At 39.8% G+C, this 21,498-nt stretch overlaps 1 protein-coding gene across 1 annotated transcript in view; it reads left to right on the top strand.

Annotated features, from left to right (window-relative positions):
- The window catches only part of gli2a (GLI family zinc finger 2a), a 210,261-nt gene extending 191,149 nt beyond the window's left edge, over positions 1-19,112 (top strand). Inside the window, 5 exon segments of the mRNA XM_055152490.1 lie at positions 8,610-8,774; positions 10,016-10,288; positions 10,290-10,298; positions 13,874-14,234; positions 15,386-19,112. Coding sequence (XP_055008465.1) covers positions 8,610-8,774; positions 10,016-10,288; positions 10,290-10,298; positions 13,874-14,234; positions 15,386-17,532 — 2,955 coding nt within the window. The 3' untranslated portion in view covers positions 17,533-19,112.
- Positions 19,113-21,498: the final 2,386 nt, after the last annotated feature.

Genomic DNA, 21,498 nt, shown 5'->3' with positions numbered 1-21,498 from the left:
TGATGTGTTCTAAGTTGGCACTCCCCCGTTTTCTACAGTGTCACTTCTTATTTGTTTTTTAAAGCGTCTTTGAGTGTCCAAAAAAGCCCTATATAAGTCCAATGTAGTGTTATTATTAAATCTGCCTTTCTTTACAAACAAAAATCACATTAACTAATAAAACCACTGAGTTTTAATATATTATTTTGTTTCCACACAAAACAGAAAAAAGAACAAAATACAAATGTAAATGACAAATCACGGTCTTGAACCCATAGCAACTGCACTAAACATTATAGAAGCCAGTGTTTCCCAAACTTTTTTTCCAAAGACCCATATTTTCAAAGTCACAAACCTTCGCGACCCAAATCAATAGACATTATTCGTAAATCACAAAATAAAGGGTTTGGATTTGACCATTATTGAACATTAATGAGGATATTTTATTGTTGACTGAGTGATCGTGTCTTTTAGTATTACTCAAGTTTTAAGCAGTAATTGAAGCAGCAATAAAAGGATCCATAAGTCGCCTATTTGGACATTAACTGTCGCCTGTTTCTTTTTCTTTTCAACATTCAATTGAACCAGCAATATTGGAACAACATAGTCAATAAAATAATGACACAAAGATAGGATTCGCTGACTCACTCGCTCAGAACTGTATATTTCAGACCTACATGCAGATCGTGACAAGGCGACCCAAAAAAATCTTTTGCGACCCAGTCTTTGGGAAACAATGATATAGGGGGAAGCTTGGTTGTGGCAGTACCTCACTTGCCTCTCCTGACTGCACGTCGCTGGTCCTCCACCTCGCTGTCTCCCCTCTGTTTTCCACTCAGCTCCAAACGCGACGGCTGCTGCTTGCTGTCTGTCCACGCCTTCAATCAGACGCTCTCCGATGTTATGATGTAGGAGACGACCCAGGCAAATGTACGTCGTGCGAACAAAGTGTGTAGAAGCTGTCAGGGGCTCTCTACGGACAGAAAATAACTACTCACTATTCTGTTTGAGTGTAATTTTCTGAACATTTAGGGCCGAATTTGGGATTCAGGACAACAGCTTCGATTTGGGACGTCTGGTCACTCTACCACTGCATGACATCACGGGGTGGAATAGAGCATTTTCAGATGTGGAGATATGGAGAGATTAATAATAAAGTGTTGCTCAAAAATGTGCGAATGAGGCTGCGTTTATATGATGACGGTCTGAACAGACGACATTAAAGTGGCGTCACGTCTTCACTTTTTATTTCGCGTTTAGATGAGCGTTTTCGGGAGGAAATCTGCGTGCATACAGTGACGCAAAAGTGTGTGGAATTTGATTGGGTATGCACGCCAGGCTTTTGTGTACTGTATGTATGTGACGTAAAAGTGTACAGATCTGACCAGAGTTTTGCATCTTGGGCAGTGTAGACGAAAACGCTACGACTGAGCGTATTCAACTTTTCCACTCTGGAGGGTTTTAAATTTTTGCTTTTTAATAGGCTGTTCCGATTTTTTTGCCGTCGAGTCCGAGTCATTTGATTTTGAGTATCTGCTGATACAGAGTCCGATCCAATACTTCTATAAAACATTATGAAATGAACTAAGAGCAAAGAATAAGATCCAGGATGTGTGCGGGATCAGACTGTATTGATTTCAATGTGTATATTTGACTGAACTTGTGAAAAATCTAATGTCCAAAACTTTAATTGTATTAACTTTTCTAACCGTTCATCACCATTGTTGAAAATCTTGACTTCTACCACAGTCTGGTCTTGGAATGTGTAACTTTGTAAACTTAATGAACTGGACAAAACAGGAACCAGACCAGAATCAAATCAGACCTGAGACTAGACTCTGCACAATCTACAGTTTGTATATTTGAGATTATATAGAGGCATGTGCATTACATTTGAAACATTTAGGCCAGTCTATGAAATCCAAATAATACAAAATCTTACCAAATAAAAATGAGATGACAGAAGCCCCACAGCCTCACTCCCCCACACCGCCACCACATCCACAAACCGACAGCGGAGCGCACCGCAACATCAGTCCCACCGCTCAATAAACACTTCGTGCCACTTTTCCCACCCTCCCCACCAATAGCGCCAGCTCCGTTGCGCAACATGCAAACACTGCCGTCCCACGACATAATCGGCCGCGCAGGTGTGAGCACGGGGCACAGAACCCCAGGTAACACCGCCCGAGCACAGCACGGCCCAAAAGTCCCAGCGTGAGTGCACCTCTAGTACAGCGGGCACTGGGACAGACAGATGTGCTGACTGGACGTCCCTGAGCAGCAAATCCCGAGCCTCAGTTTAAAAAAAATATATTAAAAAAAATGCTGTGTGTCCTGTGTGCGCTGTGTGTTATATATGTTATTTATCCGAAACCTGATTGGACCATAACAGCCGAGTCCACAGTGACGTGATCAGCGCCGATTTCCAATCACTTGATCGAATCGAGACAACCCTAGTTTTTAAGCCCCAAAAACGCCGTCATTGTCTAAACAAAAGACACTTCCAATAAAATATTTTGTTGTTTTTACCCACAAGCGTTCTCGTGTAAACAGGCCCTGAAACAAAACTATAACTAACATAACTCCAGGTCTGTTTTTGAGGAGGAATCAACATTCTAGCCTGGCTTAAAGCTCACAAGAGTCAATTTTGCGTCATATAGGAGTTCAATTAGAATTCCTTTAAAAACTTGACTAAAGTTCTCAGCTGAAGTTTCAATATTTCATTCCTTCACCCCAGTTCTAGGTTACGTCTCTGTGTATCACCCACCCTCTTTTACCCTCTGCACAAACTAATCAGACACTTCTTTGAGATTTCTTTGTGGTGATCCGTTCTGTGTTGATAAATCTTGGGGGGTTCGTCTCCGGCTCGCTGGGTGAAGATCAGATCACAGAGGCTGTTTTTGACGTCTTCAAAGCGGCTCCGGGGCTCCTCTGAGTGCATTAAACACACGAGCGGTGAAGGCCATGTGAGAGCTGACTGACAGTGGGGAAGTGTAATTAAAATCTGCAGACAAGCTCGAGGGCTCCTGACGACGGCCAAGACTCGTGTTGTATTACCTATATGAGAAATCCCAATGACAAGATACGCATATAGTGACATTTTGAGTAAGAAAGTTAGTCGTTTTATCACTTTTACTTACAATTAAATGTGCTGTACCTGATTTTACAGAACTATTTCAAACAGTTTTCAGTGCTCCAAAGTTATTCCTCACTTACCCTATGCAGATGAGATTATAAGAAACTTTCAGAAACTAGATCAGACTTTTGGCACACGGTGAAGTGGCTTATTCAATATCTGTACTGGGGTATTTTTACTCAACTACTCTGAAACAATCTTGTACAGGCACTTTAAATAGCTGTACTCAAGGACTGTAAGTACTTAGTTACTTCTACTTAATGCAACTTAACAGGCACTTTAAGTTGCATTAAGTTGAAGTAACTGAGTACTTACTGTCCTAGTTACATGGCAGATAATGTTGACAACTTTTCTAGTGAAGAGTCCGCTACCTGCTTGTCTCCACGGAAATTAGGGGTGTGCAAAAATATTGAAATATCGATATATCGTATCATTTAATGTGATGATACAGTATTGATATCATGGGCTGCTGTATCAATATATCGCCAAGAGTATTATTTGGTGTGTTTTACTAAATTATTTTGTTACAGCGCTATAGTTTTGTAGCCTGATTCATCAGGTGGTTTCACTTTGTGGAAACCGTCTGACCTCGCAGTGTTAGGATTTGTTCGCTCAGCAGTAGGAAGGTTTTTTTTTTTTTTATTTAACCAGTCACTGCTATTTGGTAGTGACTTATGTAAGTTTACGTGTCCAAGTAATTACCGGCACAACAGTAAATCCTCGATCTTGGAAATCGTTGCCAAAACAGAATGTATGTCTTCGTCTACATCCATCTCGACCGCTTTGTTTACTGTTGTGTTGTACCACAAAAGGGACATAGACAGACGCTTGAGTTTGACGTCTTGGCTTCACAGCTCTTTGCTGATTGACCAGTGCGCAGTCTACAACTTGTGGAGTTCTTGCAAACCGTCTAGTGTTTTCTGATTCCTGACCTAGTCGCTGGAGACAAAAATGAAAGTGAGCGGAAGCAGTAGGTGGCACCAGTCTGACTAACAGGTTTGTTGCTTGTTTAGAGGAAGGAAACTCAACGCATTTGACATTTTCACTGTGTTGATGAGTAAAATGTTTGTGTTTCATATGAATTTTGCACAAGAGGTGGTTTAACAAAGATGTTTAGTATCACAACCATTAGTTAGCTTTTATTTTTTATTGAACTGTATCAAATTGAAAGTGCACTGTATCAGGATATGTATCATATCGTGGCCTATGTATCGAGATATGTATCGTGCCTGAAATCTTTCCTGGTATGACTTAACCAATCTCTGCTATTTGGTCGTGACGTATGTAATGCTCCATTAACGGGGCTAACTGGTATATTAAGCCTTTCCCAAATCCTGTAGGAAGAAGGGCAATAACGTCTTTCCCCTTGATAAAATTCACCAAACATTCTCTTTATTCCAGCTTTAAATCCTCGATCTCGGGAATCGTTGCCAACACAGAATGTATGGCTCTTTGCTGATTGGCTGGTGCCTGAACTCGCACTTGCAGAGTTTTTGTGAACCGTCTACTGTATTCTGATTCCTGACCTAGTTGCTGGAGAGAAATTAAATGAACCTGTGACCTATTCTCTGTGAGCCTGAAGCGTTAACCACTCTGCCACCATGCTTTGAAAGTTACAATAATCTTTATCACTTGAAACAGACCATATTTCAGTTACTCATTAAAATAATCTAAATACTTTGGTCACCAACTTTTTACTTCTACTTGAATAATATCACCTGAAAGTTACAATCTTTGCACAAACCCTTCTCCTGCGCCTCTTTTCATCTTCTCTTTTGAGGTCGAATCTTTTAAATTTACAAACAATTTTTGGCTCAACTTGTATTTCTTTTCATTTGAAGCCTGCACAATGACAGCTCAGAAGGAATACGAAATTATAGCTTGTACCATGCACCAGAAACAACAGACTAAACAGAGGCTCTATTGTCTCTAAGCCTGACACTTTAGTTTAGTTTTTGCAGATAATAGGCCCCTTTTTACCCCGCGTTTGGCTTTGTGTGGCACGGCACAGTAGGCGGGCACCGGGCCAAGGCTGGATTACATTTAAATAGCAGTCGCCAACCAACCAGCTGGGCATAAACAGAGCGCGGATGTAGCCTGTGCCATCCAGCGTGTTTACAGGCGAGTGGGCATGGGGCTGCTTCAGGTGACATCATGTAGGGCTGTGTTCTTTTAGTTCAAATATTTGCTCGTTTTTGTCATTGTTAACGAAAGTACTGATATTTTAGACGGATAATAAAAACTAAACATACTGAATGAAAGGAACTGCTGGAGTCGGGATCCAAGTTACACTTTTCGACTTGCCAAAATTCAATATAATAATAAAAAATTATAAAGAAAAAAATTTAAAAAATAAATGCATAAACAAAATAAATACATAATAATAATAATAATAATAATAATAATAATAATAATAATAATAATAATACACTTTATTTATATAGCACTTTTCACAAACGGTTTCCAAAGTGCTGCACAAAAACATACTAATAACAACAGTAATAATATATTGATAAAATAAACACTCTGATTTAATCATACTAGTCCTAAAATAATAAAACCAGTAAAATAAAATAAAAACAAAACCAAAAAATAGAAATAAATAAATAAAACCAATAAAATGCATTCAAAATAAATAAAATTAATAAATAAAAGACCACACAACTCACGCAATAACAGTAATAATAACAACAACACATTTTATTTATATAGGTCTTTTCAGGACACTCAAAGATGCTTTACAGAATTCAGTAATATAAGTTATCAAAATTAAAAATATGTTTTGTGTTAAACTAAAGTAATTATGGGTGCAGTTGACTAAATCGGTATTGCATATTTGAAAATATGAAAATATGGTTTTATCAAAAAACAAAAACTAAAACAAAATTTTGAAATGAAAGTAATAGTGATGTAATCATATGCACATCTCATGATACGATATTTATTTCAAATTATTTCAGTTAGGGGTGTGTAAAAATATCTAAATATTGATATATTGTATCGTTTAATGTGATGATATTGTATCGTTATCATGGGCTGCTGTATCGATATATCGCCAACAGTATTTTTTGGTATATTTTACTGAATAATTTTATTACAGCGCTCCAGTTTTGTTGCTTGTTTAGAGAAAAGAAACTTGTTTATGCAACACATTTGACATTTTCACTGTTTTGATGAATAAAATGTTTGTGTTTCATAAGAACTTTGGAGAAGAAGTGGTTTAACAAAAACTTTTTGTATGACAGCCACGATTTAGTCTTTATTTTTTATTGAACCTTATTTGAACCTTATCAAATAATTTTTAAATATATCAAATTGAACTGAAAGTGCACTGTGTCAAGATATGTATCTTATCTTGGCCCATGTATCGAGGGATGTATCGTATCGGTAACTTCTTAATGATACCCAGTCCTATTTACGGAACAGTATTTATTGTGATATTGTAGAGATGTTGACAGAATTTAAGAAATTCTACTTTTTCCTTTTAAAAGAAACTTAGAAGCTTTTGGTTCTATGTTACTGTCATATTCCAGATAACTAATATTGATACTTTGTAATGACATGACGCTGGGGGCATTCTACATCTATGTGTATGGCAGGATGTTTATCAGTTACCATAGTGACACAATGCACACTTTAACAAACACTGCCAAAACTGTCTGAAAACTCAAAAGAAAACACAAAATGGATTTAAACACATTTTCAGGAGTCTGTGATCAATATGAGCGTCCATGGTCCTGTTTTGGTGTTTGACTTTCAACTAAAAAGTGCAAGTGGGTGAAAGTTAAAAACTAGCTAGGCTGTAATTGCAATGTTTACCTGTAAAATAATCTTGCCTCTTGTAGTTTCAACTAAGTCCGTTCATTCTGGTCAGATTGTGTTAAAATAAAGCTCAGATTAAAGACAGACAGAGCTGTGTCTACAGTTCTAATCACACCCTGCGGGAGTGTTCATAACACGAGCTGCAGAGTTCTTTATAGTTCATTTGTTCATACGGTCATGGACGATGTAGTTCCCTCGGTGTTTCTATGTTTTTAACTGTTGCTACAATAAAACTGCACATTTAAAAGTGCTATTACGCCATGACTTAATGTTGGCAATAATCTTTTTAACTCATCACAAACATACCATGAGTGTGTTTTGTTTCACTCACACTTGTTTGAGTAAACCTTTATTATCAATTTGTCTACAGCAGCGGTGGGGACTTGCAAGTCGGGACTTGGACTCAAGTCAGACTTGAGTCACTGTTTTTATGACTTGAGGCCTGTGACTTGAAAAAACTTGGGAAGCACTAAATCTGAATTCTTTCTATTCTGACCATAATGATTCACACTAAGATCTTGTCAAGACATTTGAAAACTAAATTAATTTCTCTTACACACACTATAAATACTCATATAACTAGAAAAGCAGTCAGAGAGCGCAGACCTCCGCCAAGGACTACAGTCCCCCTCATATTAATTCTGTTTTCCATAAATATTTGTCTCGTATCTTTCAATTTGGAATATGAAAGAGGATCCCATTGTCCATCCCTGAGTTAAATTTCATGGGGTTTGGTCAATAATTAATCGAGATATTGAGAAACAAAATTTTTGGCCCCATTTACCACAATGTTAACTAAAATTTCAAAGTGATCCAGAATCCAGGATTTCTTCCAGATCACCCCCAAAATGAAATCAGTTCTTCCTTTTCACATTTCCAACAACTCCTGAAAATTTCATCAAAATCGGTCCATAACTTTTTGAGTTATGTTGCTAACAGACAAACAAACAAACAAACAAACAAACAAACAAACAAACAAACAGAAAAACGCCGGCAAAAACATAACCTCCTTGGCGGAGGTAAATATACCTTGAGTTTTTAAGTACAATTTAGTTTAAAATTCATATAAATTGGCAAAAATCAAAGATTTGGTTTAAAGACTTGAAATGACTTGAAGCTCAAAGCAGGTGACTTGGACTTGACTTGGACTTATGGGTCAGTGACTCGAGGCTCGACCTGGACTTGCCTGTATTTGACTTGGGACTTGACTCGGACTTGAGGTCAGAGACTTGAGACTTACTTGAGACTTGCAAAACAACGACTTGGTCCCACCTCTGGTCTATGCCCCCAAAACCCAAAATGCTCTGTTCCACCTTGTGATGTCATGAAACAAATTTTTACCTTTTATTAGTCGAGATTGTATTGGTTTAAATACGCAGTGGAGCACTTCCTGTATTACCACATGACATCACAAGTTGGAACAGAGCGTTTGAGAGAAGAACTCAGCCTAAATCTGCAGGGTTTGTGTGTTGAACATGTGTGAATGAAACAAAACACAACTCCAGGTCTGTTTACGATGAGGAAACAACTTTAGAACATAGAAACTAGAGTAAATATGGACTCCTACCACTGGATATTGTGAGACCTTTGACGATACAACACCACAATATTTCAGTTATTGTTACGTCGCTGATAAATAACCTCATGTACTTTGTGTGTTTGTTTGCAGTTTGAGGGCTGTGCCAAAGCGTACTCTCGTCTGGAGAACCTGAAGACTCACCTGAGGTCTCACACCGGAGAGAAGCCGTACGTCTGCGAGCACGAGGGCTGTAACAAGGCCTTCTCCAACGCCTCGGACCGCGCCAAGCACCAGAACAGAACTCACTCCAACGAGGTACTTCACTTCAGCTATTTTACACAGCGGGGTACTAATGGGTTTTATTTGAGTACGTACTAGTTTTTCGCACCATTTCTTTGAGTACATTTGAAAATACTGAGTACGTTTTCAAATATTAGTCAGCGCACCACTTTTTACACATTTTCGTTCATCAAATGCTCAACTGTAAAAGCTGCTATTATGTTTAAAAATTTAACATAAAAAAGCAAGATATAAAGTTTTTTTTTTCTTGTAGCTTGCTTTAAGATTTTTTATTTATTTATTTTATTTTATTTTTTTTTTACAATTTTTATTTATTTTTTTTAAATCAATATTTAAATTTCTTAAATACTATGTTCAATCATCAATCAAGTCAAACTTTATTTATGGAGCGCTTTTCATACAAAAAAATGCAACACAAAATGCATGTTACTAGTTTTAGGGCACAAACTTTTACTTCTGTTTGAGTAATATGTATATTATGTTGCTACTAATTTTAAAAGTTTAATGAAAAAAGTAAAATGTTAAAAAGTAAGATTTAAGTTTTAGTTTCTTGTAGCTTTTGATTTTTTTTTTAAAACTATTTTTCTTTTTTTTTTCTATCATTTTAAAATTTTCTCAATCTCAAAAAAATATGTATTTAAAATGTAAATAAATATCAAATTTATACAAATACATTCACAAGTAAAATTCACATAAAAATCACAATCACCAAAATACATACCTTTGTACTTTTTCTGTGAATAAATAACTACTTGTTCCTTCTTGTGACCACTTCTTCTTTTTCTCCTTGAGATTTTCCTTGCCGAGAAGGAAGGTCTAAGGACGTTTATTTATTTCCTTGTTTCCAGCTAATGTTGGTTAATCTGTTATTAACCAGTGACTGTTTCACTGATTTTCTAACTTCCTCTTCAAATCAACAATTTTGTGAAGCTCTGCGATGCCACTGCTCTTCTGTGATTTTGAACTCTACCGAAGTAATTTAAATTGAACTGAACTAACTAATCTCTACATTTATTATCTTAAAATACTGTCAACAACCTAACGTACCTCTTTTCTAGTATCTGTAATTTTATTTAAAGGTGCACTGTGTAAATTTTTCATCACCTGTTTGTCTCCATGTTCGACGGTAAAGATTAAACCTATTGAATCTATCTATCTACATTGCCTTAACTTAATAACTTGGCTTGATAAATAAATACATTCAAAAAGAAAAAAAACAAAAAAAAAAAAAAACTAACACACCTCTTCTTTGTCAGAAACCGTACGTGTGTAAGATCCCTGGATGCACCAAACGCTACACCGACCCCAGCTCTCTCCGGAAACACGTCAAGACGGTGCACGGACCCGAGGCTCACGTGACCAAGAAACAGCGCGGTGACCTTCCTCCGAGACAGCAGCCGCCAAAAGGGAACGGCGAGAACGAAGTCAACGCCAAACACGGCTCCAAGGGCGGAGACGGGAAGGTGGACGGCAACATGACCTCTAGAGGAGGGGAGGACTGTCTGCAGGTCAAGTCCATCAAGACGGAAGAATTCTATGGTTAGTGACAAACTTTTTTATTTATTATTTAGTTTATTTTAGTTGTATTTATTTCTTTATTTTTATTGTTTTTAATGTTTTGTTAATGTAACCACATATAGAGAAAAAGTACTGAAACCAATAATATATAGAGGCATGTAGTGGAATACTGAACAATAACATCTTGGTTAAAGGGACAGTCCGGAATTTTGGACATAGGACCTCATTTCCTAGTGATCCAGAGTGTTGGAGGCGTGTGGAGACACTTTCTTAAATATTCCATCCAGTTCTTGTATATGCAGAGGTCACTGGTGCATAGTTATCCTAACACTAAAAACTTCTTAACCGCTCCACAAAACACCTGAAGCAAAACTATTATTACTCCAGACTGTCGATGTAAATGTCTGTTGATAGAATAATGTTTGAAATAAAACCAACCTTGCGTCATATGAATCGTCGCATGTTGAGGGACTGTTTTCTCAGCAGCAGTGAGATTTTACTTTGCCGGTAAGATAGGTGCTTGGTGATATCAGTTCGCCGCTGCCGAGCTTTTTGTCAGGAAGTATAGGTCTGTGCGGGACAGAATTTCAGTCCCTCTTCGGCCTTCGCCTGCAAAGAATTGTAATATTCATTCCCAGTTTTGCCTGCATCTGCGATATTTTGTCCTGCTCCCGCCCGCAAAAATCCCGCAAGATGGGGACGTTCACTTTCTTAAGCTTTATCAAACTCAAAGAAGCAGAAATGAACTGTCTAAAACGTGCGCAAGATGAGACCACCTTTGCAAGTTAGGCTGCTTAAAATGTTTTTATTAATGCCAAATAAAATATCCAGCACAGATGATGTATGATAGGCATATGTTATTTATTAGTATATTTTACTTTACACTCATATTTAGTTTGCGGGACTGCAGTTTATCATCCCATCCACCCACTCCCGCATTGTCCAGTCTCGCTCCCACCCGCGCCCGCAATGCGCTTTCAAAATGTGTCCCATGCCGCTCCGTATGGCGTCGGGTCTCGCGCCGGGCTCTATCAGGACATACAACTCGCTGCTGCTGCTCAGACATAAATCCTTCAGTGTAGTTTTAGTTTTGAAGAATAGTTTTGCTTCGGGTGTTGTGTGGAGTGTGTAAGACTGTTTTTAGTGGCAGGCTAACTATGGCCATTGACATGCACTAGCCTAGCACCAGCGACCTCTGCAAATACAAGGACTGGATGGAATATTTTAAAAAGTGTCTCCACACGTCTCCAACACTCTGGCTCACTGGGAAATGAGGTCCAAAATTCCGGACTGTCCCTTTAAAATGTATACTTGACTTGTGGTATTACTACATAATATAAACATAATGCCAAGCTCCTTAGCCACGCCTCGGTCTTCACTAACATTGCACTTTTCATCCAATACGATACAAATAAAACTACTTCTAGACTATTTAACCACTGCTAGTTTCTTGTTACATTAGCACATTTCTTGTTTAACCAACTAACTTCACAATTTTCCTAACTGCATCTTTCTAACTTCCTTCGATCTTGCTATTGTCTTTTCTATTTAACCTTCCTCATGGACAGACAACTTTAAGGTGAGCTTCTGACACTTGCTTTTCCAAATTTCTCTGCATGAAATATCTTCACTTAAAGGTGCATTGTGTAACTTTTCTGCGTAACGATCCGTGAAACGCTTTTCTCCATGGAGATGTTATTGCTTTGTCTGGAATTTTTCACAGACAAAAGCCATCAAGACCTTTCTATCTCCATGGAGACCCCCGTAACGCCTGTTTTTCTTGATATTTTTGAGCAGTAAAACCACTTGTAGTTGAGTAAATGTAAGGTAGAGCTGTTTAATGTCACACTGCGGAACATTCCAGGCAAAGCAATGACATATCCGTAGAAAAAAGCAGGCGAAAAGTTACATAGCGCACCTTTAATTTCATTTTCTCTTTTTTTTTTGGCATGTAAAGTTTCAACCCCTTCTATTTTTGCTTTATTGCTATTTTTTTCTGTCTGGAAGATCACGTTGGCCGTACTCTTTGCTGTGGGCCGCTGATAAAAGTCATTGTCACATTAATATTGAAGAGATGGGACGGTTTTAGCCGCTGTGCTGATTCTGCTGAACAAAATGGTGCCAACATCAAGCTGTGATCAAGACTTAAGTGAAGCCAGTTTGAATTAGTCTTGTAACACTGTTGTAGCACCCAGAATTCATCCATTATCCACTTGTTTTTCTGTTGTTAATAAGTCCGAGTCTTCTATAATGCATGTGATTATGGCCTACATTGGTTTATACAAAACACATCACAGTCGGAATAATAAAACTGCTAATTATTTAATGCCTAAAGCAGCATAAAAAGCTTCTCTGGATGGAAGCCAGTCACTTTGATCAACTTTTTCGGCTTTTATACATATATTTTTCTTTCACTGTCAGTCCATTTTTTATCTAGGTTTGCTCTTCAGTTTAGCCATGACAATATAAAGCAATATTTATGTGGAATTACTGAGTTAAATGTGGATGCAAATTCAAATCTTTGCCTTAATCTGGCTAAGGTTGTCAAAAACTATTATTATCGAAACTAGATTTGAAAAGGTATTGATACTAAAAAGTCACATTCAGCTTTAAAATGATCGAGCACTACTCAAATTAAATGATCTTTTATCAGTTATGAAGGACAGGAGTAGTTTTCAATTTCTTTCAGATGAGGACTTAGCCAGGCTGGGGCTGGACTAGGTCAGGAATCAGAATACACTAGATAGTTTGCAAGAGTCCTGGAAGTTGTAGACCACACACCGACCAATCAGTGAAGAGCTGTGAAGCCGTCAAACTCAAGCCCCTGTCTGAGTCCCTTTTGTGGTACAGCACAACAGTAAACAAAGTGGTCGAGATGGATGTAGACGAAGACAGACATACTGTGTTGGCAACGATTCCTGAGATTGAGGATTTAAAGCCAGAACAAAGAGAATGTTTGGTGAATTTTATCAAGGGGAAAGACGTTATTGCCCTTCTTCCTACGGGATTTGGTACATTACATAAGTCACTACCATATAGCAGCTATTGGTTAAATAAAGAAGTACCCGCCTACCATCGATCGAACAAATCCTAATGGTGTGAGGTCAGACGGTTTCCACGAAGTGTAACCGGCTGATGAATCAAGCTAATGGGGACCTGGAACACTAATCCTAAATGGTGTATTTTCATTTCTTATATATTATACATTAATAAATACATTTAAAAAACTGCACAATTCAAACACAAAGTAATTCAAAGTGCTTTGTAGAATAAGAAATACATTAAAATCACAATACAAACAAATCAAAACTTAAATAATTGTCATAAAATTAACATTAAAAGAGAAAAGTACAAAATAAAAACCTTTCTTCAAGATCTATTATTGGTACATGTTTATACAACCAACATGAGAAAAGCTTCTGAAAAACTGAAACGTCTCCTGTTATCTGATAAACGTTCACTCTCCATCATTGTCAAGTTTTTATACGTTAAAAAAAACAACTGTCCATTTCATCATTACCTGTCTGTAAAAATTGTATTTGTATTTGTTTTTTTTTATTTCATTTCATTTGAATTGAATCTTTCCTTCTCTGCAGACGTATCAGTCCAGTCCTGGTGGCCACTCGTCATGTAGCAGTGAGCCGTCACCTCTCAGCAGCACCAACAACAATGACAGTGGAGTAGAGATGGCCATGCACAGCGGGGGCAGCTTCGGAGACCTGAGCGCCCAGGACGAGGGGCCCATGATCGACTCCACGGTCCAGGCTGGGGGCCAACACGCCGGGGTGGGCCTACAGCTGAGGAAAGCCATGCCCCACGGTTCAGTCACCATCAAGCTGGAGAATATTAAAAAGGAACGGCTGAAGACAGTGAGGGACTCCTGCCCCTGGAGCAACTCTGCACCACAACCTCCGCAAGGCCAGCACAACACCAAGCTGCCGCCCATTCCCGCTGTTGGTGAGTGGAATAAATCTCAGTCATAGTGCCATTTATTATTTTCTCAATTTTACCTTGCAAACTGCTGAAAGTCATGAAAATACCAAAAAAAAAAGAATTAGTTCATTTCAAATGGTTTGCAATGGTTCAAAGTTATACATTATACCACACTCGTAGCAGTTTTTCACAACAAAAAAGTATTTTAAATCACAATAATGCTAAGAACAACCAGCATGCTAAAAGCACACTTCCTGGTGAGCAGCATTACGTGAAAAAAATGGGGAGAGCCCTAATCCATGTATCATTCGTTCATTCATTTTTCAATATAAAACCAAAAATAAGAAAACGAAAATATATATTCGTTTTTTCAGTTTTCAATTTTGTGTTTAAATGAATAATGGGAAAAAAGCGACTGTTTCCTGTTTCCGTGACTTAAACTGTGATGCCGGACTTCTGCGCCGCATACGAACTGAACCAGGACTGAAAACAGGACTAAAACAAGACTAAACCAGGACTAAACTGTTTTCAGTCCTGGTGATCCCAGTCTTAGTCCTGGTCTCATTCCTGCTCTTTTCCCGGTCTGGTCCTGGTCTCAGTCCCGGTCTGGTCCCGGTCTGGTCCCAATCTCAGTCCTGGTCTGGTCCCAGTCTCAGTCCCGGTCTGGTCCTGGTTTGGTCCCGGTCTTAGTCCCGGTCTGGTCCCGGTTTCAGTCCTAGTCTCAATTCTGGTCTTGTCCTGGTCTCAGGCCTGGTCTCAGTCCTGGTCCTGTTCCCGGTCTCAGTCCTGATCCTGTTCCCGGTCTGAGTCCTGGTCTCAGTCCCAGTCTGGTTCCGGTTTGGTCCCAGACCTGGTTCAGTCCGTATGCGGTGCAAAAATCCAGCATTGCAGTTTAAGTCACGAAAACAGGAAACGGCCATTATCTGTTTTTTCCATTATTCATTTAAACACAAAATCAAAAACTAAAAAAAAAAAAAATCATTATCCGTTTTTTTCATTTTGGTTTTGGAGACAAATAATGAATTTTCGTTTTCTTATGTTTGGTTTTATATTGAAAAATGAATTAACAAATGATACACGGATTAGCCCTTTTAATTAGTTTTCTCATGCTACAATAGGAATTGATTTTTTTTTTTTTTTTGGCTTAAAATCTAACCATACCTTGAAATTTCCAGGTTCCTTGCTGGAGAACTCCAACCTCATCAACAACCTCAGTGGCCAGTACCCAGGCCAGCGCCTCACCGACCCGTCCTCCTGTGAGGTGACCCTCCTGAACCAGCTGAACGAGCGCAGGGACAGCACCACCAGCACCCTCAGCTCGGCCTACACCCTCAGCCGCCGTTCCTCCGGGATCTCCCCCTGTTACTCCAGCCGCAGATCCAGCGAGACCTCCCAGTTTGGAATGAACCGGCACAACAACATCAGCTCTGCCGACTCCTATGACCCCATCTCTACCGACCTGTCGCGCCGGTCCAGCGAAGCCAGCCACTGCGGAGGAGGAGCCGGGAACGGAGGTCTTCCGAGTTTGCTCAGCCTCACCCCGGCGCAGCATTACCGTCTCAAAGCGAAGTACGCCGCTGCTATCGGAGGGGCCCCACCCACACCTCTGCCCAACATGGATCGCATGAGTTTGAGAACACGCATGGCGCTTTACAATGACTCCCAAGAGGGCCAGTCCCACTCCTTCCACCAGCCGCCTTCCGGAGCTGTCCCGCGAAGGTGCAGCGACATCGGGTACGGCCATCAGAGCATGATGCCGCACGAAGTTCCCAACAGCCTTCCGAGGAGAGCCAGCGATCCTGTCCGCCGTCCAGCTGGAGATCCGCACGCTTTCCCGAGAGTCCAGCGCTACAACAGCATGAACAATATGAATCCGATGAGTCTTCAACAAGAACGCCATCAGGGACTGGCTCATCAAGGATACACTCGCTCCGATGGTAGTCTCCAGCGATACCCCTTCGCTCCACGACCACCCAGCATATCCGAGAACGTCGTGATGGAGAACATGGCCGTGGACGGAGCCATGGCTGGGATGGAACACAATGGGGAGGATGATATTGTCCTTCCAGATGACATGGTGCAGTACCTCAGGTCGCAAAACTCGGGTCCGAACGGGCAAAATTCAACCTTCCACAACAACAACCATTCTCAGGGCTACCAAGGGAGCATGGCCCCTCCTCCTGCATCTCACTACTCTCAGAGGAGGATGGCGATGGTGGACACTGACATGCAGCCGTGCCATCTTGGTAACTCACAACAGCCGCTAGCTCACAACATGAACAAAAACAACATGCCCGTGCAGTGGAACGAAGTCAGCTCGGGGACTGTGGATACTACGGACAAACTATCCAAGCAGCAGCAGCATCCTCTTAGGGGCAACCTCGCAGTCGTCCAGCAGAGGCACAACTTCGTGTCCTTCCAGGCAGGACAGGGGCTGGGCAGCAACCAACAGGTGGTGCCAATGAACCAGAACATGCCCATGCAGGGATACGCCAACCAGAACGGCCAACGGCAAATGAGCCAACAGCAACAGAGGCAGTGCAGCAATGTGAACCTTGGCGAGCAGATGAGTCCTCAGCAAGGGTTTGGCCAAGAAACTATCCCCATAACTGGCAGCACGAGCATGAGAGCCAACAGGAATGGTATGGAGCTGCCAGGGTACAGGGCAAGGACTGACGGTTATCCTCATGCCAACCAAGTAAACGGGTACAACGCAGTCCCACCACAGCCAAATATGAACGGAGGAAGAGTTATGATGCAGCCGAGACCTCCGGCAGAGCCCAGAACAAGGCACGCCGGACCTGTGGCGAACAGGATACCCAAGATGGAGATGAGTCCGTGCCGAGCGAATGACACCTCCGAGGCAAGCCCAAAGAGGCCGAGCGGTTCTGCGGTCCACAATTCTGACAATGTCTTCTACACGGGGCAGATCCACATGTTTGAACAGGCAAGCTTCGACGCCCCGATGTCTCCACAAGCTCCCGCCAACAACGCAACTGCTCCCGGCAACATGGCTTCCCCGGGCGTCAACCAAGTATCGAGCAGTACCGCAGACTCTTCGACCAACGGGGCAGCAGAACACGCCCAGATTGACTTTGACACCATGCTGGACGACGGGGACCACTCCAGCCTCATGTCGGGTACTCTCAGTCCAGGGCTTCTGCAGAGTCTTTCCCAGAATTCCTCTCGGCTCACAACCCCCCGTAACTCGGTGACTCTGGCGTCCGTACCGGCAGGGATCGGCAACATGGCCATTGGAGATATGAACTCCATGCTCACAGCGCTGGCAGAGGAGAGCAAGTTCCTCAACATGATCAGCTGAGAGCGACCGCAGACCTCATCCTTCCATCCAGTCTTAACTTTTGCTACGTCAGGATTATATGAAAGAAAGCACTGACTGAACATTTGTGAAACTTTTTGATATTGTCCATAGACTTTTGCTTGTAATATGTACTTTATATACTACAGTGGAAAGTATAGTATAGGCTTAAGAGCATCATCCTCATTTGTTTAAAAGCCATACTTTTTAGCTCCAAATATACGTATGATAGCCAGGGATATATAAACGCAGATCCGTTCAGTATTTGCCAGAGTGGCAGCCCTTTATAAAGTGGTGCACTGAAAGCATTTCACAACGTGCCTTGCTTATGACATCAAGGTTTAATATGGGGAAAAACTACCAGGAAATGGACATATGTAGATAACAGATATTTTCTCATGAAGACATTTCATGTACGTTTATAGATTTTTACTGTATGGTACTGTGTTTAAATTATATTTGACTTACAGTAAAATGTTTAAACTATGGCTGTCCATGTGGAACATCAGGCCTTTGGCTGAAGCTTGTTCTGTAAACACATATTGTACTATGTATAATATGATAAGAGGTGTCTGCCAAGTGGAATAGGTTTGATTATTTACATCTTTGGTCAAACCTTTGAATGTGAAAGGGACTGTTGCATATCATATAATGTTGGTCCCAGATATGGAATTTAAGTAAGAGAAAATAGTAACTGCCATTTTTGCAGTTAATGCGCACTTAAACACAGTGTCATCACATGATACAGTTGATAACGGTGTTGTAGGCCTATTGTAACAAATCAGTATTTAGTAAACTTGGTTCTATTAGATACATATACTGTATACACTCATAAATAATTAAATGTAGAAGTAGTGCATGCATTTCTGTTTGGACAGTGTTTTGCTGTAAGTGGGTGCAGTAAACTCTGTTCCTGATGTTTCCAGATGATGGTCAGACAGAGATAATGGGTCCCTCACTATATTGTTTAAAAGATTAAGAAACTCCATGTCATTCTTCATTTGTGTTTCTGTCAGAGTGACTCACTGGGTCCATTTGCAGCTAATGACAACACAAAGTGTTGGCTCCAATCGACTTCTCCAAACTCGAAGTCAAAATACTACTGTATAAAATGCCCTTTTTCTCAGAGTGCCTATTGACACAGTATTGACGTTCTTGAAGAGTTGGTGCGTTAGTTGGTGCGTGTGATTAAATTGAAGCAGAATCTTGAGTAATTACAATGTAAATGTAGCCCTGACAGCCCTAGTTTAAACACGTGGTTGTACAGCATTCTGGTCCACTGACATTAAGTGCTTTTTGATCATGGCCCGGGCTCGGGGGGACCGGCCTCTGGATCAGAGGAGTCGCTCCTCTGTGGTCTCATCTCACCAGGGTAAACATGGAGCAGGACAAGACTGTGCAGCCATCACTTCCACCCTTGTATGAGACGAACGGCATTCTCTGAAAGAATATACAAGTACCTCTGTGTGTTCTTGGGCCCTAATTACCACATCCTCGCCCCCTCGCCCCCCCTCACCCCCTCCCCTGGGCGCGCCATGGGTCCACCAGGAAGTGACTTTGATTTTGGACAGGATCTGCCAACAAGCCCCTCAGATTTCTTCGTGTTTGATGAATTTCTAAGTAGCCTTTAAAAGTGTTTGTATGTATGCTGCCATCCACTTTTACTGCGTGTGGCTTGAGTGACTGTGTACATAGCTTTTGTACATTTCAAATAAACTATCCTCTTTGTTCTTTTAAATCTCTTGTCTCCGCTTGTGTCTTTTTGAAATTAGTCAGACCTCCAGAGAGCACGTTAGATCAGAACACTATTCTGATGGGAAGGAAATAAAGTTCTTCAGATGGATCCATTTTCAAGTAGCTATTTCATAATATTTTTCATAGTATATCTTATTTTTTGATAGTAAATTTGAAGATATGGTCCTTACTTTACACCTTTTTTGACTTGGATAACACTTCCATTCAATGTAATGTTAAATATTAATAGAATTTTGAAGTACTGTATTATTATACTATGAATATTTTAAGCACCACTGAACAAAGCTGTTTTGAAATAAAAGTTCAGTAGGAGGTATTGACACACACAGCTGCATAAATATTAAAACAAGTATAATTATACATGTATTACTCTACTATAACTGTATATGAATAACTATAGACTATCTACATATATGTAAATGTTGGTTTATGTGTAATTTTTGCCTGAGGTCCTATTTTAGCCCTGTCTTTAAAAGTATGTGGAGTAGAGCTTAAGTCTTAAATATTCAAATGTCACACGCATCTTGATTAGATATAAAACAACAGCTATATTAAAATAGTTGAAGTTTGTGATAAAAAATGTTATTGCACTGGAAAAAAAAACAATATCTATGTACCTTAAAATGACTTGAATTAAGAATATTTTACTTTATTTGAGCAGATTCAACTTGACAAGAAAAAATTATCTACCAATGATGTGTTCTTAATTTAAGCAACATTTGATTTTGTTTCTTATTTTAAGTGCAAAAACTTGTTGATTTTCTTAGTTTAAGTGTTGCAAGATGAGTTTTAAGTACAAAAAGTCTAATTTTAATTGTCAAGTGAAATTTACTCAAATCATGGCACAACTTTCTTAATTCAAGTCAACTTAACTTGACTAGATTTTGTTTTTTGCAGTGTGTTTGTTTGTTTTCAAGGCGTTTCTTAGCGTTTGTTTGCTGATCCAAAGGCCATTCAAATTCCGCTCTCAGCGTAAACAATATTAGTAGAAAGCGCAGATCCACAGATCCACAGGTTGGCGGTGCAGTTCCAGCTCCCACAGAAGAATCCTGTGTTTGTGTCCTTGGGCAAGACACTTGAAAAACCCAGCTCACCCTCAGTGTGTCTGTACATTTGTGTGTTCATGTTTGAGCGTTTTCTTGATGTAAAGCGCTTTGAAAGTGGAAAAGTGCTGTATAAAAATGTGACTATTGACCATTTACTATTTAATGCCAGACTGTGGGAAATTCCAGACAAACTCCTGGCAGACTATGCACTAGAAAAGTTACATAATGAAGCTTTAAATTACAAACATATTTCTTTATGTTTTGATTTTGGGCAAGTAAAAGATTTACATTCTTATAATACACATGGAACGTTGGTGAAATCATAACAGAAATAACCACAAAAACTAAATAAAAAAATATCGAAAATGACTCTGTCAAGTTTTTGTACTTCAACATGAGTCATTTTTCTGTCCTTCAGTGCACTAAAGAACTCTGTGCGTGTGTTGACTGTCACTGTTTGATCTTGAGCTTGTCAAGTGATGAAAAATCAGTGGCAAATGTAAATATGTCATAATAATTTAAGTATGAATATAAATACTTAATATAAATATTAGAGATGTAACGATATCCAAATCTCTCGGTACGATTTTATCACGATATGCATCTCACAGTACGATATTTATTGAGATATTATATATTACATATTTTTACTTCTCAAACTTAATAGGCACCGGTGTTACGTAATCAGAGTACAAATTATGAGTAACTGTATTCAGTTACAGTTACTGTTTCAGTGAGTGGTAATTGGATTACAGTTACTTTGTTGAAATAAATGGATTACACTTCGGTATGTTTTCACACTTTTTTTTTTTTTTAAATTCCACTCATTGCTGGACACTAAACCCAGGACTTAAACCAGGTCTAAACCCAGGTCTAAACCAGGACTAAAACCAGGTCTAAACCCAGGACTTAAACCAGGTCTAAACCAGGACTAAAACCAGGTCTAAACCAGGACTAAAACCAGGTCTAAACCCAGGTCTAAACCAGGTCTAAACCAGGAACTAAAACAGGTTAAAACCAGGTCTAAACAGGAACTAAACAGGTCTAAAACCAGGTCTAAACCAGGTCTAAACCAGGACTAAACCCAGGTCTAAACAGGACTAAAACCAGGTCTAAACCAGGTAAACCTAAACCAGGACTAAACCACTAAACCAGGACTAAAACCAGG

Source organism: Boleophthalmus pectinirostris, unplaced genomic scaffold (assembly GCF_026225935.1).
Source record: "Boleophthalmus pectinirostris isolate CB_2022bp ecotype Guang Dong unplaced genomic scaffold, ASM2622593v1 HiC_scaffold_1, whole genome shotgun sequence".
In the NCBI taxonomy this organism is placed as follows: domain Eukaryota; kingdom Metazoa; phylum Chordata; class Actinopteri; order Gobiiformes; family Gobiidae; genus Boleophthalmus; species Boleophthalmus pectinirostris.
Note: the sequence above shows the minus strand (reverse complement) of the source record. Positions and strands in the feature narration are given on the sequence as shown.